The sequence below is a fragment of the Sabethes cyaneus genome, chromosome 3, assembly GCF_943734655.1.
Source record: "Sabethes cyaneus chromosome 3, idSabCyanKW18_F2, whole genome shotgun sequence".
NCBI lineage: Eukaryota > Metazoa > Arthropoda > Insecta > Diptera > Culicidae > Sabethes > Sabethes cyaneus.
Window position 1 is genome coordinate 24,113,236 of NC_071355.1, and position 22,639 is coordinate 24,135,874.

At 38.6% G+C, this 22,639-nt stretch overlaps 1 protein-coding gene across 8 annotated transcripts in view; it reads right to left on the bottom strand.

Moving 5' to 3' along the window:
• Window positions 1-22,639, bottom strand: part of LOC128739467 (uncharacterized) — a 49,415-nt gene that overhangs the window by 14,991 nt on the left and 11,785 nt on the right. For 2 of the 8 annotated variants that reach the window (XM_053834955.1, XM_053834953.1), the window contains exon 2: window positions 2,940-3,087. The exons of 5 other annotated variants lie outside the window; for them this stretch is intronic. In XM_053834955.1, the coding sequence (XP_053690930.1) occupies window positions 2,940-2,969 (30 nt within the window). In that variant the 5' untranslated portion in view covers window positions 2,970-3,087. Of the gene's footprint in view, window positions 1-2,939; window positions 3,088-3,265; window positions 3,448-22,639 lie in introns of those variants that run through there. One more of the 8 variants, XM_053834961.1, reaches the window with a different exon arrangement.

Below are 22,639 nucleotides of genomic sequence, written 5' to 3' on the forward strand. Positions count from 1 at the left end.
TTTTTTTATGCGTGCTTATGTGTATGAGGGTTTTACCCTTGCTTCGATGCATGTCCTACTATATCAAACCTGTTTCGCCTCGTTATAGTTAGAACTGGTGAGTCCTCATGAGGTTCAAAACCATTACCTCAATAGGTCCTCATACCAGTATACTAACCATAAGAAGCGTCTTCAGGATAATGTAGAACTCAGCATGAAGGAAGGATGATGAGGGGCCTGAGAATAAACCCATGCTAAAGTCACTTTGATATCGAATGGCCTGATTCTACTAAGATTCGAACCCACGACCATTCGCTTGTCAAAGCAGACTCGGTAAGCTTGCGGCTAGCCCAGCAGCAATATGTTCAAACAAATTCAATTCTCATTTTAATCCGATTTTCAGTATCACTTGCCTTTGCTTTTCTCCTAATTCCGGTTCCAGTGCTGTCGATTGTCAGACATTCTACAAATTGTGTCAGAATATCACACTGACCGTGAATTTGGGATAATTCAACAGTTCAGTCGAGCCAACTCACGAGCAGAAAGCTCAAGATTTCCCCTGCGAGGAGGCAGGATTGATTCACGACGCATTTTTTCCGGTGTCGCCATTATATAAAGCAATGAACTTATCCTCCCAGGCAACAAATGTGTATTGTTTGTCTACACTCTCAACGTCATTCAGATGAATTAAAAAAAATCAGTCATAGAAAAAACCGGTTATTTCCCTTTAGATTTACCACGATTCCTTAAATATTGAGTGTTTGTAGCTGTCTCGGAAAGCTTCACCCAAGCCTACTAGATCAACGTGCCTGTCGCCTCTAGTGACAGTACTACGAAGAAAATGGTAGGTACAGGATTATTGCTTCTTCACCTGCGGGTGTAAGCCATTTTTGTACTTAACATCTTATCAGTAAGTTTATTTCCGTAGTTGAGCGCAAGGATTACTACCTTTACCGACCGCACCATTCGTTCTCAGATACCGCCAAAGTGGGGAATAACTGAACTGAATAAGTTGAAGTACCAGTATCAGATTAAGCAGACTACTCGCTAGCGCTTTTTCGATTTATTTGCATATTGTTTGATGCACCTGCATGTAAAAAGTATGTCACGTTTTTCGAAAATATTTTATCCAATTTTTCATATCTGCCACAAAAGTACTGCCTTGTCCGTCAGAGAATCCGAACACCATCTCTCTTTAATGGATATTATATTTCCTACTCGTGAATAGCCGTAAACGCGGGAAGAAATCATGATCAACGTCTAGAAAATTGATCGATATTGGATTAAGGAGCGTTGGAAAAATTAAATTTTCTAAGCGGTTTTAATCCGAATCGTCCCAGAGCTACACCGCTAATTCAGTATAATTTTTAACTTCTCCAGAGGGTAAATAATGAGATTTTCTTTTGTTCAATGACTAGTAAAAAATCTAAATTTAAAATGAAAAGCATGATAACCTACGCGCGTCAAGCAATAGTAAAGCTTGTACTTATGTCAATGCTACTGGTTATAAGTGATCTTCGTGGCTCTAACTTCATGTCTGCCGGCTCGTAGGGGGTTGGCAGCCATCCCTAACTTTTTCTAAATTTTTTTGTTCTGATTTATCTTTTCGGTTCACGACGACAACAATAACAAACGTTAACTCATGGTAGTACAACTCTTCAAAATAGTAAGAAAATTTATTTTCTTTATCTGAGAAGAAGATTGAATGAAAGTGTTCATTATTTTAGCAAATTCTTTTCAGAGGATTACCGAAGGAGAGACTGTCGAATCATCGCCATCGGAAGACGCTGCCGCTGCTCGCCTCTTTCTGCGGCGGTCTGCTGGACCAGCAGATTGCTCCGCCAGTAGAAGTGACGGTACCCAGTCGACATTTTTAGTATCCATTTGTCCGGCTGGTTCGCCTCCCACAAAATGTTTGCTACAAATTCGCATGTAGCTGGCCACTTTCGTAACTCCACACGCAACTTTCCACCGGTTTAGCCGCACCGATAAGGCTAGTTTTTTCTCCGGCACACAGTTACTCCGTACAGTAGGAAAACTAAAAAATCGACCTTCTCCGAGCAGCTGGAGCCTCCGGCAACTTTGAATGACGCACTGTATCACCATTTTGGCCAGAATAAGGAAGCCTTATCAATCAATTTTCCAACGACGAGAAATCCACTTCAATTTTTTTTCTCAAAGTTTTGTTTCGGATAACTTGTTTGATTGGGGTCTCTATGATAATAAAAACGAATCAATAACACATTTATACATAAAATTGATTAAAAAAGTAATCCTGATCGAAAATGAAAACTTTACTAAAAACCAACAACTGCTTGGAATTTAACAAAATTGGAAATGTTCAGTCAAGATAAGATATAAGATGATTGCGTCTCCAGATCAGTAATGTTGCTGACATGTGTTATCGTATGTTTCAAGGTTGTGTCCATTACCAGATGACTATCAACATAGTAGCCACAAAAGAACTCGAAACTAAAGATCATCTACAAATGATGATTCATTCTGAATACAATGGGTAACACTTATCGAGAGACTCAATTATCTCCGTGGAATTACTGATAGGTATTGTTGCTTCTTTTGAGGTTTTTTTAAACACGAATTTATGTAATACTCTATGTCCATAAAACATGTTTAGCATTAGCTTTTAACGTCTGTCAACTATTTCGTAGCAATTTACTAAATACCTTCAATTACACCAACTCAATCCAACGGCCAAGTGTCCAAGCTGAAACCTAAAACAAACAAGATAAGTAGTCAAACATGAAAAAATCAACGATTTGGAAGGTTTTGTGCCAATTTCCTAGTCATGTTGTTAGTGAGCAGATAAAGCAATTAGCAACATTGGTTTTGTTTTTTCGACAGAGTTTGGTGGTGATCTGGTGCTTGTTAAAAAACAGGATATATGCTCGGAAATGTGCTAAACTAATTCAACGGTATATCAATCAACCACTAGAGTGCACCTTCGGTTTATCTGCACCGTTCATCTGCATTGAGAATACTTTTTCAATCACTTTTTATGTATAATATGTTGGTAGGTTCACACTTCTTCGATCGTTCAGTTGAGTCCATCGAAGGCCACGAAGCTGTTAATCAGCATCTGTGAATATGCTGTAATCAACGAAACCACAAAGATCGGTCACGCAGCGTTATGATGATGCACACACCGTTTGTAATTGATCTCGTTTACTGATTGATGCTTCACTCAACACACATTCTTTCGCTCTTTCTCTCTCTTCCCCACACCGCTCTTTTTCTACTTCCTATTAATCTTGCATTATACACTTACAACCGCGCTAAGCGACCTAATCCACAACTTAGTTTAACGACGCCAAATGCGCAAACACCTGTTGGCCTCGACCTCCTCCGATAACGATTCAAGCAAGTGCCAAAAAAGATAAACCAACGCAATGCACTGGAAGACCTTTGCGACGGCTGGCGGCCATCTATCTAGTCAAGTTGAACCACGCGACTAATTAGAATCTTAGTAGATACCGACGACTAATGCGCAACAACACTGACACTGAGCGCAGCAATTGCGAATAAGTGATGACGAAACACGACCGCGACCGCCGCACTCACTGTCCAGCCGTTCTTCTGTCGTGTTGTTGACGCCATAAACGGAATAAGTACGGTCGACGATGTGAAGCCAGCGTGTGAAAACAGCGACTCTAGAGCTAGAGAGCTGTCTCTCTTTGCGCCACGAAGTAAGCCACGCGAACAAAACGCGCGATCCGGTGCGAGCAACGTGCGAATGAATCACGGCTAGCGAGCCATCCGGTACTATGACGGAGTGGAGATATGGAAATTAGAGAATGAGTGAATCCGATGTGGGATGCCATATATTTTATGAATAATGTTATTGAATTACACTACAGTTATATATGGTCTTATATTTGATATTGTTTATTGTTATGAATTTTTTTAAATAATTTTCTTCAAAATCAAAAAAAGCAAAGCCTTGGGCTTAAACGTTTTTTCTAAGATTTGACCCTTCTTTATCGACAGACTTTATCCTTTTATCAATTGATACCCAAATAACAGAAATTGTTATTGATTTCGTAGCTAGAATGACAGTTTGTTCTAAGTGGGTATGAAAGGGAGAAGGCAATGAAGATGCGTCCAACATAGCTCTAGTCATCCCAAGTTCCTACCTAGCGCCTCCACGTTGTCATATCCGGTAATGCTCGTTCCTTAAGATAGAGTAGCTAAGCTAGGAGGTGCGATGCTGCGTGGATCCCAGCTGTCTGATATCAAAATTGTGGTATTGGGCAGACTGCTGATCCACTCGGCCCCGTTGATAGGTCCCAACATATATTCTAATTATTTGTTCCGTTCTAGCTCTTCGAACACCTACCATACAAAGGACACATTGGCCGTAGAATAAATTTCTAATAAGGCCATTACAAATATCTTATAAAGTTTTTGTCCTTCCGGTGTTCGGCCACTGAATGGGGGGGGGGGGGGGGGCGAAAAAAAAACAAAGTGAATTTTTTAATCGAGCAAAAAAAACATGAATTTTAAGAATTTTTATTTAAGGTTTAAACGTGAAAACCGAATCTATTCTTGCTTATAATATACTAGCTGACCCGACAAACTCCGTATTCCACAAATTAACCTGTGTTGTACATAAATCATGAATCTCGGATGATCTTTGTCACAATCTCGAGTTTTGCAAGCCCCCCAGTGGGCGGCGCTTCCGACGGCGGGTCACCGGCAACACTCGCGACCGTCTCGTCCTGAATGATCTAGTGTTACTATAGATAGTTTTTGTGGTCTTGTATTGACTAATGTTTTATGGAAGAGTCTCGAATTTCTCGAGTTCGATTAGTTTTTGAGTTTCGCAAAAATTTCTGTTTTATTTGTATGAGAGCCCATATCCCCCTACTACAGGGGCGAGAGGTCTCTAACTATCGTAAAATGAATTCAAAACTCCAAAAACACCCACATGCCAAATATGGTTCCATTTGCTTGATTAGTTCTCGAATTATGAGGAAATTTGTATTTTATTTATATAGGAGCCCCCCTCTTAAAGTTGGGAGGGGTCCTAATTCACCATAGAAAATATTTTTGCCTCCAGAAACCTCCACATGTCAAATTTGGTTCTATTTGCTTGATTAGTTCTCGAGTTATGAGGAAATTTGAATTTCATTTGTATTGGAGCCCCCCCTCCTAAAGTGGGTAGGCGTCCCAATTCATCATAGAAAAAATTTTTGTCTCCAAAAACACCCACGTGCCAAATTTGGTTCCATTTGCTTGATTAGTTCTCGAGTTATGAGGAAATTTGTATTTCGTTTGTATAGGAGCCCCCCCTCTTAAAGTTGGGAGGGGTCCTAATTCACCATAGAAAATATTCTTGCCCTCGAAAACTTTCACATGCTAAATTTGGTTTCATTTGCTTGATTAGCTCTCGAGTTATGAGGAAATTTGTATTTCAGTTGTATAGGAGCCCCCCCTCCTAAAGTGAGGAGGGGTCCCAGTTCATCATAGAAAAAAATTTTGTCTCCAAAAACACCCACGTGTCAAATTTGGTTGCATTTGCTTGATTAGTTCTCGAGTTATGAGGAAATTTGTATTTCGTTTGTATAAGAGCCCCCCCTCTTAAAGTGGGGAGGGGTTCTAATTCACCATAGAAAATATTCATGCCCTAGAAAACTTTCACATGCCAAATTTGGTTCCATTTGCTTGATTAATTCTCGAGTTATGAGGAAATTTGCATTTCATTTGTATAGGAGCCCCCCTTCCTAAAGTGGGGAGGGGTCCCAATTCATCATAGAAAAAAATTTTGTCTCCAAAAACACCCACGTGCCAAATTTTGTTCCATTTGGTTGATTTGTTCACGAGTTATGAGGAAATTTGTATTTCGTTTGTATAGGAGCCCCCCCTCTTAAAGTGGGGAGGGGTCCTTATTCACCATAGAAAATATTCTTGCCCTCGAAAACTTTCACATGCCAAATTTTGTTTCATTTGCTTGATTAGTTCTTCAGTTATGAGGAAATTTGTATTTCATGTGTATAGGATCCCCCCCCCCCTCTTAAAACGGTGAGGGGTCCCAATTCATCATAGAAAAAATTTTGGTCTCCAAAAACACACACATGCCAAATTTGGTTCCATTTGCTTGATTAGTTCTCGAGTTATGAGGAAATTTGTATTTCATTTGTACAGGAGCCCCCCCCACCCTCTTGAAGTGGGGAGGGGTCTTAATTCATCGTAGAAAATATTCTTGCCTTCGAAAACCTTCACATGCCAAATTTGGTTCCATTTGCTTGATTAATTCTCGAGTTATGAGGAAATTTGTATGGAAGCCCCCCCTCTTTAAGGGGAGAAGAGTTATAATTCACCTTATAAAGAGGGGAGGGGTCTCAATTTACCATAGAATAAATTCTTGTCACCGAAAACACCCACATGCCAAATTTTGTTCTATTTGCTTGATTAGTTGTCGAGTTATGCAGAAATTTGTGTTTCATTTGTATGGGAGCCCCCCCTCTTAGTGGGGGGAGGGGTTTCTAACCATCACTAAAACCTTTCCTGGCCCCAAAAAACCTCTACATGCATATTTTCATGCCGATTGGTTCAGTAGTTTTCGATTCTATAAGGCACATACGGACAGACAGACAGACAGACAGACAGAAATCCTTCTTTATAGGTATAGATTCGTTATTATTTTCTATGCAAAAATATACGAAAAAAGACAAAAACGAAGGAAATTTTTTTTGGACGATTTTCGGAAATTCCATTGTTCGAATTTCCATTTCTGTTTCGTGCTAGAAGCGTTAATTCAACTCGGAGACTCATTTTTCGAGTTTTTCAGACTGTAGAGCCCACCGACAATTGATTTTATAAAAAGAAATTTGACTCATATCCTACAAATTATTTTTTTGCCCCCCGATTTTTCAAGCCAATTTCCAAGGGGGGGGGGGTTGACAAAAACTTTAAATATGATTTGCAATGGCCTAATGTACATGGATATTGTTGGGTTGTTGTACATGTAAGACTGATGTAAACTCAAATGATGCAACTATATCTGATTCAAAGGACTGCTGGTGAGCTCGTTCTATTTTTATCCATATTATTCGCTAATCATTGTATATCACGTGATAAACTCATATGCATTATATGATAAGTTTATTAATACAGAGGCATCATATGAGTGGAAGACTGGAGGATGGAGTGAGGAGTCCTCCATCACTAGGATGAAACTCCTGAAGGTCTGAAACAATATTTATGTTGCACTCTTCGAACAAACAAACCATCACGTTGGTTAAAGTTGGTGCAGCGAAATTCTGCTTGAGGGTCCGCCCAATCCCTTTTGCTCCTTCTCAACAGCTTTACTGTGAAATTCATTTGACAATAAAATTTGGATCTACTGTACTGTAGTCTACCCACATACACTGGCAGGACCTTGAACTGATGGTAGATTCTCCCCATACATATGTACATACATACATACATACATAGAATGACAGTTTGTTCTAAGTAAATCAAAATAAAAAGGGATGAGGTACATCTGAGGATAAAAATTAATGCCAATTTTGAGTCAAATGTGAGATACTGATTGGCAGTAAAGGATATGATCCCTGGAGATTTAGAATTACAATTACAATCTTTATTTGAGAGGTTTTCAGTCTGCGACTGGATCGCCAATGTCTTGATTATTAGATTTGAGTCGAAAATAAGTCGAAAATCAATACTGAAAATAAGGTGTTTTTTTCAGTTTCTAACATCGACGTAACAAATTAGGAAAACTTATTTCCAATAAATACATTTTGCGATGTACCGAAGACTTGTAGGCCACATAAGTATCTATCTATTTCATTTTGGAAACACAATTATTAGTTTTTCAAATACTTTTTTTAGTGTAGAAATTTATTTCTATTTTTTCAATATTTTTTATCAATACATATTTAGAAAAAAATTTTGATTCGCTTCCGGTATAGAGATTTCCATAGAGCAAACAAATAAATAATTAGCTAGATGATAGAAGGGAGAGCTGGCTGCCCAGAGGAGCCAACAGGGAACACGAAGAACACGAGTATGAATATATGTTCCGCTATAACTCCGGAACGCCTGGATGGTTCTTTAATAAACTTGGCACACATGTTTTTTGGCATAAGAAAGTCAGAATAAGTGGGTTGACAAAATAGAGAGGCTGTATCTTATAATTCGGAGGAAGATTCGAATTGGCAAAGTGGTGCGTTTCTCTAGCATTTGGAACTATAGCAGTTGTACAAATGGCTGTACGACAAAAAAGCAAAGCCATGGGTTTATACCGTCTTTAGACATTACCCTTCTTTATCGACAGACTTCGCAGCCGGCTGTTAGAGTACAGGAAAATTACGGGGCCAGTGCAACAATCCTACTGACTCTAACTAGCAAGCACCGCCTAGCCGAGATTCGAACATACGACGACTGGCTTGTTAGACCAGCATCGTACCTCGAAGCTAGGCTGGACGGTACGACAAGAGGAGACTATTGACAAGGGGAAGATTCAAAACGTAAACAAGGCAAGGCAAGGTGTCGATTTTTAGGGATTACCGAAAAGAACACAGATTTACAAGTGGCTTAGCGACAACAGAAGGAGGATAGACACATACAAATGAAGAAAAAGGGTTTTGTTTCGAGCATTATGTAACTTTTCGTTACAATAATAGATGTACAAGCGGTTGAGAAACAAGATTTTTTTTGTTTATAGGAAACGAAACCACTGCAACCAACGTTTAGACCTATTGTGGTATGTCCATCTTTAATTTATGTTGTCTGTTTGACATGCCAGCAATAATTCAAGTGGATGTCAGTACTCAGTTTGCACAATTCTCTCAATTGGGCACAGCACTTATTATGAAGTTAGTTGCATTATTGGGACTTGCATTTCAAATATCTGAAGGCTTCAATGTTTTTTCGTCGAGGACTCTTAATTTGCTTTGCGTTAATACTCCCTATTTGCAGTGTGTGTGCAAAAGCGGCATTTACCTTCACGGTGCATGCCCAGCTTTATGAGACAGTATTTTCTGGGACAGTGTCCTGTAAGCAATCCTGTCGTTAAGCTTAGTTCTTTTTTGTTCAAGCCAAGCAGATCCAGAAATTTTTTTACCATTAGGTATAATAAACATCTTTGATTGCCGTAGTCCAGATGCGGCAAACCAATTCTCCTTTATTTATTGTTTTCCCACTCTTTGAGTTCCATTTTCAGGGCACTTGGTGAGACCTTGCAAAACGGTTCTGGACCAATAAAATTAGTGGTTGATCCTTTTCTTGCTAATCAGCTTTCTCGTTTCCTTCTACGCCGCAGTGACCTGGAACCCAGTATAAATTTATTTGGTTCATTACAGCTATAACTGTCGAAGAGAACGGAGGCATTTCCATACATGTGGAACGATATGTGGGTGAATTTAGAGCATTCCGTATTGCCCGGCTATCTGACAAAACTGGAGATACAATAATGTTCCGATTTTGTCAGCTCCCGATTTTGTCAGCCTATAAATTTTGTTTAACTTTTGTGCTTTTAAACAAGATTTATAAAACTTTTCTACCTGGTTGAAACTATTCTGATTCTCTGGAGAGAATTTTTGAACAAAATTCCTGCGCGTAATTCGGGGTCAATTTAGAGTATTTTTATAGTAAAAGTTCTATAGTTCCTAAACAAGCAAAGATAGAGGTATACTATATTCAGCAATGTTGTGTATTTTTACTATTTTTACAAGTTTGTAAAACTGGAAAAAGTCATACAATAACTACAAAAGCAGCTAAAATAGAAAAACTGATTAAAACGATTTTTTATTTATGAGAAATAGGATTTTTCTATCTTTGCTGGAGAGATAGAAGGTTACTGTCTTTGGCAAATTTTTTTGTAATAATATGCCGTAGAACTTTGCAAAACACACCAATGTGTTATATTGAAACTGAAGAAAAATAAATTTTTTATTGTACTTTTAGGGGGATTAATCAAAATTTGAATTTCGCTGAACGATAGAACTTTTAATTTTAAGAAACTCTTCCAAAGATTCCATAAACCTAAAACCAAGTTTTCCCGCTCAACGCTAATGCGCACCAAAAAAGGTTCTGAACCAGTTTGCTGGGTCCGGTTCATTGAGCTTTCCGTTGACCAATTGAGGGTCAAAATTTAATTTTTAATAGAAGTCTTAGATTTTTTTTTATTTACTGGTCTTCGACTATGTCGTACGGACAGTACTTAATATAGACTTATTCTAAGTTTAAAGGTACTTCTGGTTACATTAATATTGCAAGATCTTAGGTCTTGAATTTTGAAAAAACTATCGAAAAAAAATTTCCCGATTTTGTTAATTTTGTCAGCCCAAAATTCAACATGGGGCTGTCAAAATCGGAACATTACTGTATTTTGATATCTATATTTTCAATGCAGATAGATGTATGAGCATTCCAATTTCGCTTGAAGCACTGTCGCTTTCCGCTTGAAGCACTGTCGACAAGTGTCGCACAGTTATTGACCTGTTTATTCCTAGTCCAGTAATACCGGCTCCAATAAACAGCCAATTTCTGAGCCGTCGGTATAAAAAATTACCGGGCCTGGATGCACAGAAGGGCCACCATATTCCCAAACTGAACGTTCGGGCACGATGATTTTAAAGGGAATTTCGAAGTTTGACGACGTTCTCGTCCAATCTTCTATTCCAGTAGTTATTTATTTTTATACGAACTTCCTTTGAAATCGAAAGATGTCCTGTTAAGTCCAGCAAGGATTTGTTGCGGTTCAATCGCAATGCAATTTTCTTAGCTTTTAACTGTATCACTTAATGGAGAGGGAGGAGGTGTAACATTGCCTCCAATGCTTTCAATGGTGTGTGCTTGGCTCTTTTTATCGAACGGCACGCAAGTCTTTACAATTTGTTTAGCATTTTTGGGTTGATATCTCTCTCGTTTTAGGCCACCGAATTAGCGAGGCATAACCCAGGTAACCAATAAGCATTAAAATAAGCAGTAAATCAGTTGTTTATTAGCATCCCTGGCGTTTTATACTGCAGGCTGTTGTTTATCAGCTTTTTGACTGCATAACTGTTGTAAATTGGCATCCAAAATTCTATTTAAATTCTTCTTGTTGGTAACTAGTTGCAAATAAGCATTGTCAGCACTATAAGAGGGCTAGCCGTAAAGTAGCCGCATATTTTGCCAAAATAGCATTTAAGTAGCATTTAAGTTGCCTTATTGGCTTGCTTTTAAATTGCATTGGAAATGCTTATTGGTTACCTGGGAAGTTATCCTCGGTTTTCCTAATGTTAAGTAAACCAATGGACCATGTTAGGTCTAAGCCCCCAAAGTAGCATTGGGCGATACTGCGAGAAGTATCGATATTCGAATATCGATACAAATTTTCTAAAAGTATCGATCCGACTGAAATATCGGGCGGCAAGCATCGATACCAGTGGTATCGATATTGGTATCGATACACTGGCAGGGTACACGCAACCCCAAAGAAAACCATAGTTTTGTTTAAGTTTATTAAGCTAAATAAGCTTAATTTTTAGAAAATTATATGCGTGTGCTTTTGCTGCTGTTGATTCTCTTTCCTACTCATACGAAATCTCGTTAGGAACGAAATAATAGCTGATGTCGCACTGGTCAGGCCTGCGGTTTTAAACTCTTTTGACCGGAAACTGCAACGAATTGCTCAGGATTGCTAATACATTTATTAGAAAATCTAGCGGAATGATGGAAATAAAAAATAAATTTTAAAAATCGAACAAAAAATACAAATCCGTTTTCTTAAGTCGGTAAACCGATTTTTTGCCAAATTGACCGGTCACCGGCTTTGCAAGTGAAAAACCGGCCGGGCCGACCAGAAATCGACCACTCAGCAACCTTACAGACAATAATGCTAGAAATGGAACTTACGAATATTAAACGAGGTAACCATATCGGTCGAACTAAAAAATCAGAACATTTTCTGCCTAAACATGCGGATTAAGATTTATATTCGACAAACCAACTAATTTAACCCCCTTCCACTTCTGTTTACGCTACAGAAGGTACAAGCCATACAAAACTGGACAAATATGATGACCGTGAGAATGTACCTCTACAACCATACAGATAACCAAATTAAACACTTTTCTCTACAAGTGTTTTGGAGACTTCAGATCAGCGATGACCAAACTGCCCCTTTTAGAAATGATTCGTGCGACTTGCGGATTGTATTGAGGTGGAGGAGAATTGTAAATTATTTTTTTAATGGCTGAGGGTATATCTAATTTAACCGAGGTGCCTCGTGCTCGTGCGCGCTGTGGAGCCAAATGCTTTCTAGTATGAACGCTATGGCGAAGTTAGCTAATCTTAACTATCATGGAAATTGCACCGAAAACCAGTGCAAAAGCCGCCAAGAAATCTGTCAAGTTTCAGAAAAACATTTATTACTTTATCATAACTTTACCAACAGGCAACAATGCCCCAATGGCCCTTAACACCTAATACAGTAAACATCGAAACATTAAAATAAATGTAGAACGTAACACTTGCTGAGACAGATGAAAGTTAAACATTGCTGAAATTTGTTTGCTATATCAAGAACTCGCAAGTCAATTTCAACCTGGTGTCGATGGTGCATTCGTACAACATGCCAGCCGGCAGGTGTACGATGGGAATCTTTCAAAGTAGTGCCTGCAGCTCGTGGTTTATACGTCTGGACCGCTCTCTGCTCCCAGTTACCAACACCTTGCGTTCAAATACGGCAAATGCACTTATATTTTGCGTACGGTTTATGCTCCTTGATCGAAATCACTTACGAAGGGAAAAGTAGACCAGATATAGCTAGAATGCGTCGTTGAATCTGCTTACTCGTATTATTAATGGCGGTTGCCAGAGGACCCTAATTTATGAATTCATCAACCCCTTCCAGTTCATCTCCGTCAAAAGTCACTCCATGCACTCAGGGTTTCTTCACTTAACAACGCGGTTGACGGCCTAGCGTATCCAACGACATCCATCTTCGAGTGCCAAGACAGCTAGCTCCATTGAGGAAAGCAAAGCTTCACTCAGCAAGTGCGAGTAGTTCTCAGCAACTTGCGAGTTGTCTAATTGATCGCATTTGAAATTAATTTTAAAATCGGAGCAGGAATTGCACTTGAAATTTTACTTAAAATTGAACTTGAAATTAAATTTGATATTGAACTTGAAATGGGAACTGAAATTTAACTTAGAATTAAGCATGGCATTATGCTTAAAATAGAACTTCAAATTGATATTGTGCTTTGCAGCTGTACCTGGATTAATCCAGATTATTTTCTCTAATGCCAATGTATATGACAAAACAAAACAGCAACATTGCAGTTGTTACTCTTTCTCACTCACAACATTCGCATTGTCGCAGTTTTTGTGCCAGTCGCACTTTTAGACTGCGGTGTTCAGTAAGGTGCAAAATGCGGGATATTGATGATCAAATGATATTGGACTTCAGTTTGCATCAATTTCAACTTAAATTTGAACTGGAATTAAGACTTTAAATTGAACTTAAAATTAAACTAAAAGTGGAACTTGAATTTGGATTGCAAATTACACTTAAAATTGAACGTTAAACTTAAGTTTGGACCAATTCAGACTACAATATATAAATTGGACTTGAAATTACACATGAAATAGAACTTATAATGAGACATGAAATTGAACTTGAAATAGGACACAATAGAGAACTTAAAATTTTACTTGTAACTAGCCTTGAATTGGATGTAAAATTTGACTAGAAATTATGCTTACAACTTTGCCAGAAATTGGAGTTAAATCGGACTTAAAATGGAACTTCGAATTGAACTTGAAATAGGATTTGAAATTGAATTTGATTTTTTACATCGCCCAAGAAATCCGACTTGAAATTGGATTTCAAATTGAAAATGAAGTTTTACTTAAAATTTGATTTAAGACTGGAACTAGGAATGTATCTATTTTTGCAGAGTTAGTTTATTTATCGAAAAAAATTAGCCGCCGTACTTTTAATTAGGTACACCTCTTATTTTAATTTCTATAAGTTCGAGGTGGTGAACGAGTTTGTATACTTCGGGTCGTTGATGACGTCGGATAACAACTGCAGCAGAGAAATGCACCTCACCATTCTTGTCGGAAGTCGTACTTACTACGGATTCTACAAGAGCATAAAATCTGGCAAGCTTCATCCTTGTACCAAATGTACCATGTACAAAGCGCAAATAAGACCGATAGTCTAAGGGCACGAAACGTGGCCAATGCTCGACGGAGACTTGAACGCACTGCAGCGGCCATGGCCACTTTTGGACGTTGTGTGCTTAGGATCATCTTTGGTGGTGTATGTGAGTACGGTGTATGGAGGAAAAACATAAATCACAAGCTGGCGCAGCTTTTCGGCGAACCCAGTATTCAGAAAGTTGCTGAGGCTGGAAGGGTACAATGGGCGGGACATGTTGTGAGAATGCCGGAAAACAATTCCGTAAAAATGATGTTTGCCTCGAATTCGGTTGGTACAAGGTGCAAAGGTACGCAGCGTGCTCGACGGTTAGACCAAATGGACCTATTTAATGGAGCAAGTCCTGGAAAGTGTGGGACATTCGAGAAATTGGAGGCGAACAGCCATGGACCGAGTTTGTTATGCAGGTGAAATCCTAACGGACATCGCATTAGTATAAGTAAGGTTATTAATTAGGATAAGTATTTTAATTTCTCTAGCTTTTACTATAAAGGTATCGATACAAATATCGGCGTTTTAGCATCGATACTGAACGGTATCGGGACACTCAGTATCGATCCAAAATATCGATGTATCGGCCCAAAAGTATCGATTTTTTCGATACAGATACAGTATCGCCCAATGCTACCCCAAAGCAAAGCCATTGGGTTTATACCGTCTTTAGACATTACCCTTTATTATCGACAGACTTCGCAGCCGGCTGTTAGAGTACAGGAAAATTATGGGGCCAGTGGAACAAACCTACTGGCTGTATCTAATTATAAAAGTATATATGTTATTAATCATATTAGAAAATTCAGAAAATACTATCGTGATTCACGAAATAACAAAAAATAATTCTATCGAGAATTTTTATACCGCCAAAGGATTTGAAAATAAAGAACAAGACGGTGTAAATAGTACCCTTAGAGCAGGGCAAACAGTGCAAGGAATAGATTGGAAAATTAAGTAAATAATAGAGTTATATGAGCACGAATCTCCGCGAACTAGAACCGGCTTATAAATCGACCCACTATTAATATAGTGAATACTAAAATAATTTCAACTATTTTAAAATACAACAAATTGAAATAAACTTAAAAATTACTGTGGGAGTTCTTTTTCCTAATTGTTCAGTTTGCTTTTAGTTTTGCAAAAAAAAAAACAACTGGGCAGTTAATTTCTTAGTTATGCAAAAATTCATAATTTGTCGTACTTGCCTATAAACCAACATGCGAAGAACGACCACTCTTATCGGACCAAACCCCATGCAAGGAGTGCAAAGAATTTTGAAGATATAATTGAACCTTGTTTCAAACCATCAAGTACTATTCAACTAAACTAAACATTATCTCCAGTTCGTTTTGATCTTTTCAAAAACTCTTTTCATGCCTTGATCGTTCTCAATATATTTTCAAATATGCCATTTTTTTATTCCTTCAAGATTTCTCTTACGCCTTCGAGATGTCTCTTTCATTTCGGGTCTTATCTATCTTCGATTTGGGGTACAATGATAACTTACAGAAAGTGATAAAGATAATCCACAAAAAAAAAAGTTGCACAAACAAGTTTATTCACTGACATTAATTTGATTTTGCTTAGAATTTCTAAGAATTTGGTTAAATGATGGTTCAAACGATTTTTTTTAATTTGTATTTCCAGATCCGATCTTTCCACCGATACCATGCAGTGCTTGTAGTAATATTTACAGTAATTTCAACAATTTTGGAACGCTCTTTGCATGTTAGTGATGCTTTCCATGTTTCCATGGATTTGGAGGCTTCACATTTTTTAGATACAGAATGCATCGGGATTGATCCGAATTTTCACACTCCTTTGCAAGCAGAGATTTTAAAGACAATTTTAAAACACATTTAGTTTATGAACAAAATCTCTTGTCGAAATATTTGATCACCACACATTTTCGACTAGTTTTATCGCAAAGAATCGATTGTCTATCGATTGCGCCAAATGCATTTTAAGATAAAACTTAGCAAAACGTTGCTAACAATTACATGGACACCGGCAAGAAAATCAAAGCTTTTCTCTGTTCTCCGGAAGCGCTTTGATTATGTCACTATGTCGGTCTGACAAATGCAAACTAGGCACCCAATCCACATCTTCTATGGCCGTTAATTTGGCAGGTTTGCCTATGAACAAGTCCAACGGTTATTCATGCGTTTTGCTCAGAAAAAAAGGGTTTCCTCAAAACTAACCTGAAACGAAATGTTTGCCACATATTTTCCAATATTTCTGCAGCGTAGTGAGAGTCTTCGAGTAAAATTTGCTCCACAAAGCTAAACGAATTTCAGTCAGACGACGCAGATGCGGTATTGAAGTATTCGAAGGATCAGGAGAGCTAAAAAAAAACTCTAATTGTCCGTCCGATTAAACATATAATATGAGTCGCAACCCAAGATACAGCACCAGTGCTTAAGTTTCGGCATTATAAACAGAAGTTGAGATTGACTTCGATTTTAGAATCCACAAATACAGCAAAGATTTGCACTTGTTAAGCTTGTCGTGAACAACGATATGTTTCGAAAACATTTACTTTTCGTATCCTCGCGAATGTAATCCTGTTTTGAGTAAAAAGATACACGTTGCTTCATTTGCAAATTACCGGGATAACCTAGCTTTTGGCATCATTGCTCATATACAATGACTACTACTCCTGTTATAGTGACTGTCGACAAATGGTGCTCAATTTCGATAGTAAACAGTGTAATTATAATGCTGTGCTATAAAAGTGTTCCGTATAACATTCCTCTGATTACTCATTCGATCCTGACTTGCGGTTTTTAGATTAATTTCGTAATAAACATTTATTCAAGCTGTAGCGATGTAGCTTTTTTGACACATAAATCGTTGGCGCTCCATCCATTTTTATTACATCTTCTCTATATGTCCTGTATGTACCCACAAAACGAGTTTTTTAAGAGAAACAGTTTTCTTGCTGCACAAGGAAAGTGGTTCGACCTCGAACAAAAACAAAAAGAAAATGAAACTAAAATCATCGCAGTCGCAGGCACGCAGATATGATTCATAACTTGCGGGCAACCTGCTAATCGTCAACAGTTTTTTAACAGTTGGTGCTGACCAGACCAGACCAGTGACGCGCCAGCAAAAGTTGCAGCAAAAGAGAGGGAGAGGAGATAGTAGCAGGAAATGACGGTTGATGCGATATCAACAACCACAAGGGAATAGGCAGCATAACAAGGCTTCCTCTGCGTGCATGCAGCATTGAGCCACCGTAACGGAGAACCAGATATATGAGAGAAACTAGACACCGCGTATATTCGGATCGGGGAATGCAGAGAAAAACCGATAAGTGCTGAAGGTCGAAAATGGATTGTAGTGGAATAATATGCATTCCACTGAAACAATGCATTTTGTTGTTTTAGAAACATTTGCATGTTTTTTCCTAACTTTACTGATACGATGAGGGAAGGCACGAGTTGAAAAGTCTGTTACAAAAACCGTATTTTAATTGCTGTTTGGAAATTGGTTTTATTTCTTATGAAGACTATATGCAGTTCAGCAACAAAACATGCTACTCATAGAAAATATCATAGTTTTTATTAAAAATATGTTAACATCATGGATGGATATTTAGATTTAATACGATTACAAGTCTCTTGAATTTAAACAGCAAAGTTAGCAGAAAAAATGTTTAACTATCGGACTGTAATTGATTCTCAATAGATGATAGATGAATTCTCTAACGGTGAATTTGATATCCTATGGTTCAGCTAACTTAAGAAGGCCGACACTCCTCTGGCGCAGATAAACCAACTTTAATGCTCTATAAAATGCTTTTAAGATCATTGGTATTTGTTTCTTGAAAAATTTTATGCAAATTTTTTCCTAGGCAAACACAATAGTGTTTAGTCGTAAGAAACAATCTATACCTATAAAAAAGGATTTCTGTCTGTCTGTCTGTCTGTCCCTATGTTCCTTTTAGAATCGAAAACTACTGAACCGATCGGCGTGAAAATTTGCATGTAGGGGTTTTTGGAGCTACGGTAGGTTCTCTCGATGGCAAAAGACCCCTCCCCCCACTAAGAGGGGGGGCTCCCATACAAAACTTTGCCTATAAAAATGGATTTCTGTCTGCCAGAATGTTCCTTATAGAATCGAAAACTACTGAACCGATCGGCGTGAAAATTTGTATATAGGAGTTTTTGGGGCCAGGGAAGGGTCTTATGATGGTTAGAGACCCCTCCTCCCACTAAGAAGGGGGGCTCCCATACAAATGAAATAAAAATTTCTGCATAACTCGAGAATTAACCAAGGAAATGGAACAAAATTTGACATGTGGGTGTTATTGGAGACAAGAATTTTTTCTATGGTGAATTGAGACCCCTCCCCTCTTTGGGAAGGGAATTATTACCCCTCTCTCCTTTAAGAGAGGGGGGGGGGGGGGGACTTCCATACAAATGAAATTCAAATTTCCTCTTAACTCGAGAACTAATCGAGCAAATGGAACCAAATTTGGCATATGGGGGTTCTTGGAGGCAAAAGATTTTCTATGGTGAATTAGGACACCTTACCTTTTTAGGAGGTGGGGCTCCCATACAAAAGAAATACAAATTTCCTCATAACTCCAGAAATAATCAAGCAAATGGAACCAAATAAAGCATGTGGGTGTTTTTGTAGGCTAATTTTTTTTCGATGGTGAATTGAGACCCATCCCCTCTTTTGGAAGAAAATTATGACCCCTCCCCCCTTTATGAGGGGGGGCTTCCATACAAATGAAATACAAATTTCCTCATAACTCGAGAACTAATCAAGCAAATGGAACCATATTTGGCACGTGGGTGTTTTTGTACACAAATTTTTTTCTATGGTGAATTGAGACCCCTCTCCTCTTTAGGAGGGAAATTGTGATAACTCCCCGCTTCAACAGTGGGGGGACCTCCTATACAAATGAAATACAAATATCCTCATTACTAGAGAATTCTTTTTTTTCCTTTTTCCTTTTTTTCGGGTTATCCAACTGGTCGCTTAATAGCGTATAAAACTCTGCGCTGGGCCCTTTTGTGATGTCAACAAAGTGTCAGGGAGACCTCAAACATCAGTTCTACCTGACGAGACAGGCACTGTCGCCCACTAAAACACAGGTAGAGCCCCAAGCATAGCCGTCACGCCTATATCCGCAGGCGGAGGCGTTTCGGCCCTGCGCGGACTCCACGAACTGACTCTAAGATCTCTCTGCCAAAGGCCGGAATGTCGTATTTTAAATATAATGATGATGATGATAATGATGATGATGAGAAGAAAAATAATAGATCGAATTTGTAAATGTGCTTTGGACTTTTTGTACCACTCGAGTTGCAATATGTGGTATAGTGAAGAAGTGGAGGATTCGTCAGCCCCGCCTGACACCGGTCTTCAACCGCACGCCCGCTTTCAGTTTTCCAAACCCAAACAACCACAAATGAACCAATAGGTAAGACAAATTTCGGAGCATTAGTGGTTATCAACTTATCAGGGCAAATTTAATCTTTCATCCCCTTAGCATTCACAGTGCATTCCCACGATACAAAGTAAATTGAGCGCAGCACGTTCGCGGTAGTCGACAGAAGCTTCAAAATATAGAGACTGCCCGCCTTCCAACCCTCGAGACCAAAGTGCTGTAAAGCTCTGGGCTTAAACGTCTCTTTAAGACTCGACCCCTTCCCATCGACAGAGCCCGCGGGCGGCCATCAGAACTCAGGACAGCCACGGGGCCAATGCAAAAATCCTACTCTATCTAGCAGCACCGCCTAGCCGAAACTCGAACACGCGACACGAATTGATCTAATTTTCCCATCTGCTACCTAAGAAGTGCTATTACCCGTAATCATTACAGAGTGGTCCTTCGGCATCCAATTGGATCTGGTATCCCGCTTAGATCCCCTTACTAACCCTAAGCCCCCGACCAACCCAATCAATCCGACATTTTTCGGAGATATTTGTGACAGTTGTGATAAATAGGGATGAATCCCAGAAAATTTCATCTGTTGTCAGAGATCCCCATACTTGCCTTATTCTTAAACGGAATAAAAGCACTTCCTGAACAACGCAACAATCACATTTGGTAAATTTTTACCCCGAGTCCCACTTGAAATCACAAAAGTATTTTGATATATACCCACATTCAGAAGTAAACGTGACCGCTGTTCATTTACTGATTAGTTAAAAAGCCCTACACCACGACAAGGTTCAGTTTTATCATAGTAATATCCTCATTACTAGAGAACTCATAACTAAATATTCCGTGAAATGGTACATACCGCGTAAGGTTTTTCACGAAATGATATTCTGCGAAACTATATTCTGCGTTATGGTCAACCGAGAATTCGTATTCCGCAAAATGGTATTCGGCGAAATGGTTTGTAATGATGGCGAATATTTAAATGCTATCTGCTTTATTTAATCAGGCTAAGCAATGGGGGGAGTTGTTTTCTACTTTACTGTGTGGAAAATTTGTATATTAAAACATCCATGAACTACTCAGAAACTTGCAAAATCCGAGGCTGTGACAAAGGTTATCCGAGGTTCACGATTTATGTACATCACAGTTTAATTTGTGGCAATACGAAGTTTGTTGGGCCAGCTAGTATACTTATAAAACTACCCTACAAATTTGGTTTTGATTCGATAAATACAAGAGAATTGATAGGGGTATGAAATGGGGAAGGCAACTAGGAAAAAGCGCCCAATATAGCTCTAGCCATCCCAAGCCCCTACCTAGCGCCTCCACGTGGCCATACCTGGAAATACTTAAATTTGTATAATTGAGTAGCCAAGCTAGGAGGTGCGGGGTCGTGCGGTTTTCAGTTCCTAACCTTACAAATGTAGTTGTAGGCAACCATTAAACTACACGACTTTATTTTCAAGTATTATATGATTTAAACTAATATTTTTGGCAAACTAATCTATTTTCAGAGAGCGAAATAAGGCGCTATATCCTTGGCCAATTGCAGCCTGGCTTCTGGTCTAAATGCCATTAGTTCATCCCTGAGGGTCCGGAGTATCGCTTAACCTTTATTAGCAAAGATACTCCCAACGACTGTAAATAAATCATTATCTATGTATATGGGAAGCGTTTGGTACGGGAGGTCCACGCTTTCTTCCTTCCCCTTGATTTCAAGGAGTTTATTGGAATTAGGTATTATTTCTGGTTCCACTTGATTCCTTGGAATTCTCTCTGTGCAACATGCTGCGCAGTTGGCCTGGCCGTTGAAAAGAAAAATGATTGATTCAACTAATCGTCATTTTCCAGGATGCCTTCAAGAATTGGCTGCGTTAGTGTGAAATTAGATTAGATTAGATAAATACAAGAGAATTGATAGTAAAGCCCTTGAACCAGTTGTTTCTGAAGAACGTGATAGGTTGAAAATTTTCAAAAACTTGAGAGAAAAGATTGAAAACAACGACACTCAAACGCTTATTCAACAGCGATACTGTAAAAAGAATGAAGTGCGGAACACAGAAAAACACTTGGGCGATATCACAGCAGATCAAAGTGCTGGTCGCAAGGCCAATGTTCATACAAAAAAATTGGTCTTTCACATCGCGCAGCGAATTTTGATGGAAAATTTTTAACAGTCAAGTTGGTATGTCACCCGCCCATGTTTGCCATTTCGTAATGGAATGGTAATGATAATTTCAGGTTTACACAACAAAACAAGTCATAAAATGGACGGCTGAGTCCAGAAACGGCTGGCCTGCTGATAAAATATACATGGAAATTGTCTGGTGAATCGTGTAGGGCTCAGCCCTGTCCCGTTTGTAATCGGAAAATATACTATTTTCATAATTTTCTCCCATATTTTAACGGTAACGGTATCGTGAAGGGGTAATTTGACCCCCTGTTTTTGTGGCTTATTTAAACAGTGTTATAACAGTATTCTGTTTAACTGTTTTATTATAAAATATATTTGATACAATGTAAAGCTTGCTGCTCTAATATATATCTTTCAATAAAAAAAAGTTTAACGCTATTTTATCGAAAATTGCGGCATTTTTTATCTGTGCGCGAAAAATATTCAAGTAGTTCAGTCGGTACGTTTACTATTAACTATATTTGAGCTAATTGGACTACACCAAGCAAGACAATGGAAAACAAATCATAAAAGTCTAATTATTTTTTGTACAAAAATCCGTAGACTCGAAGAGCTTTTATCTCATTTAGTTTAGTCCATGCTATTTTTTAGCAGAGTTCCCATTACCAAACCGACCGGTATTCTAGTTTTGTTTCATCAACGCCTTGCATGCAGGGTTGCCACATGCACAGATTATTCTGTGTTTAACAGATATTTGAAAGAAATCGCCTGTACAGAATCTGTATGCATAGAATACAGATTTTCGCCAAATTACACAGATTAAACAGATTTTTGAGCTTTTACATGAGAGTGAAAGAGACGGAAATAGTCAGCAAAATGACTCTCTATCTCTTTCACTCTCATTGTTTTCCATTAGACAGATTTTTGCACAGATATTTTTCCTCGCCGT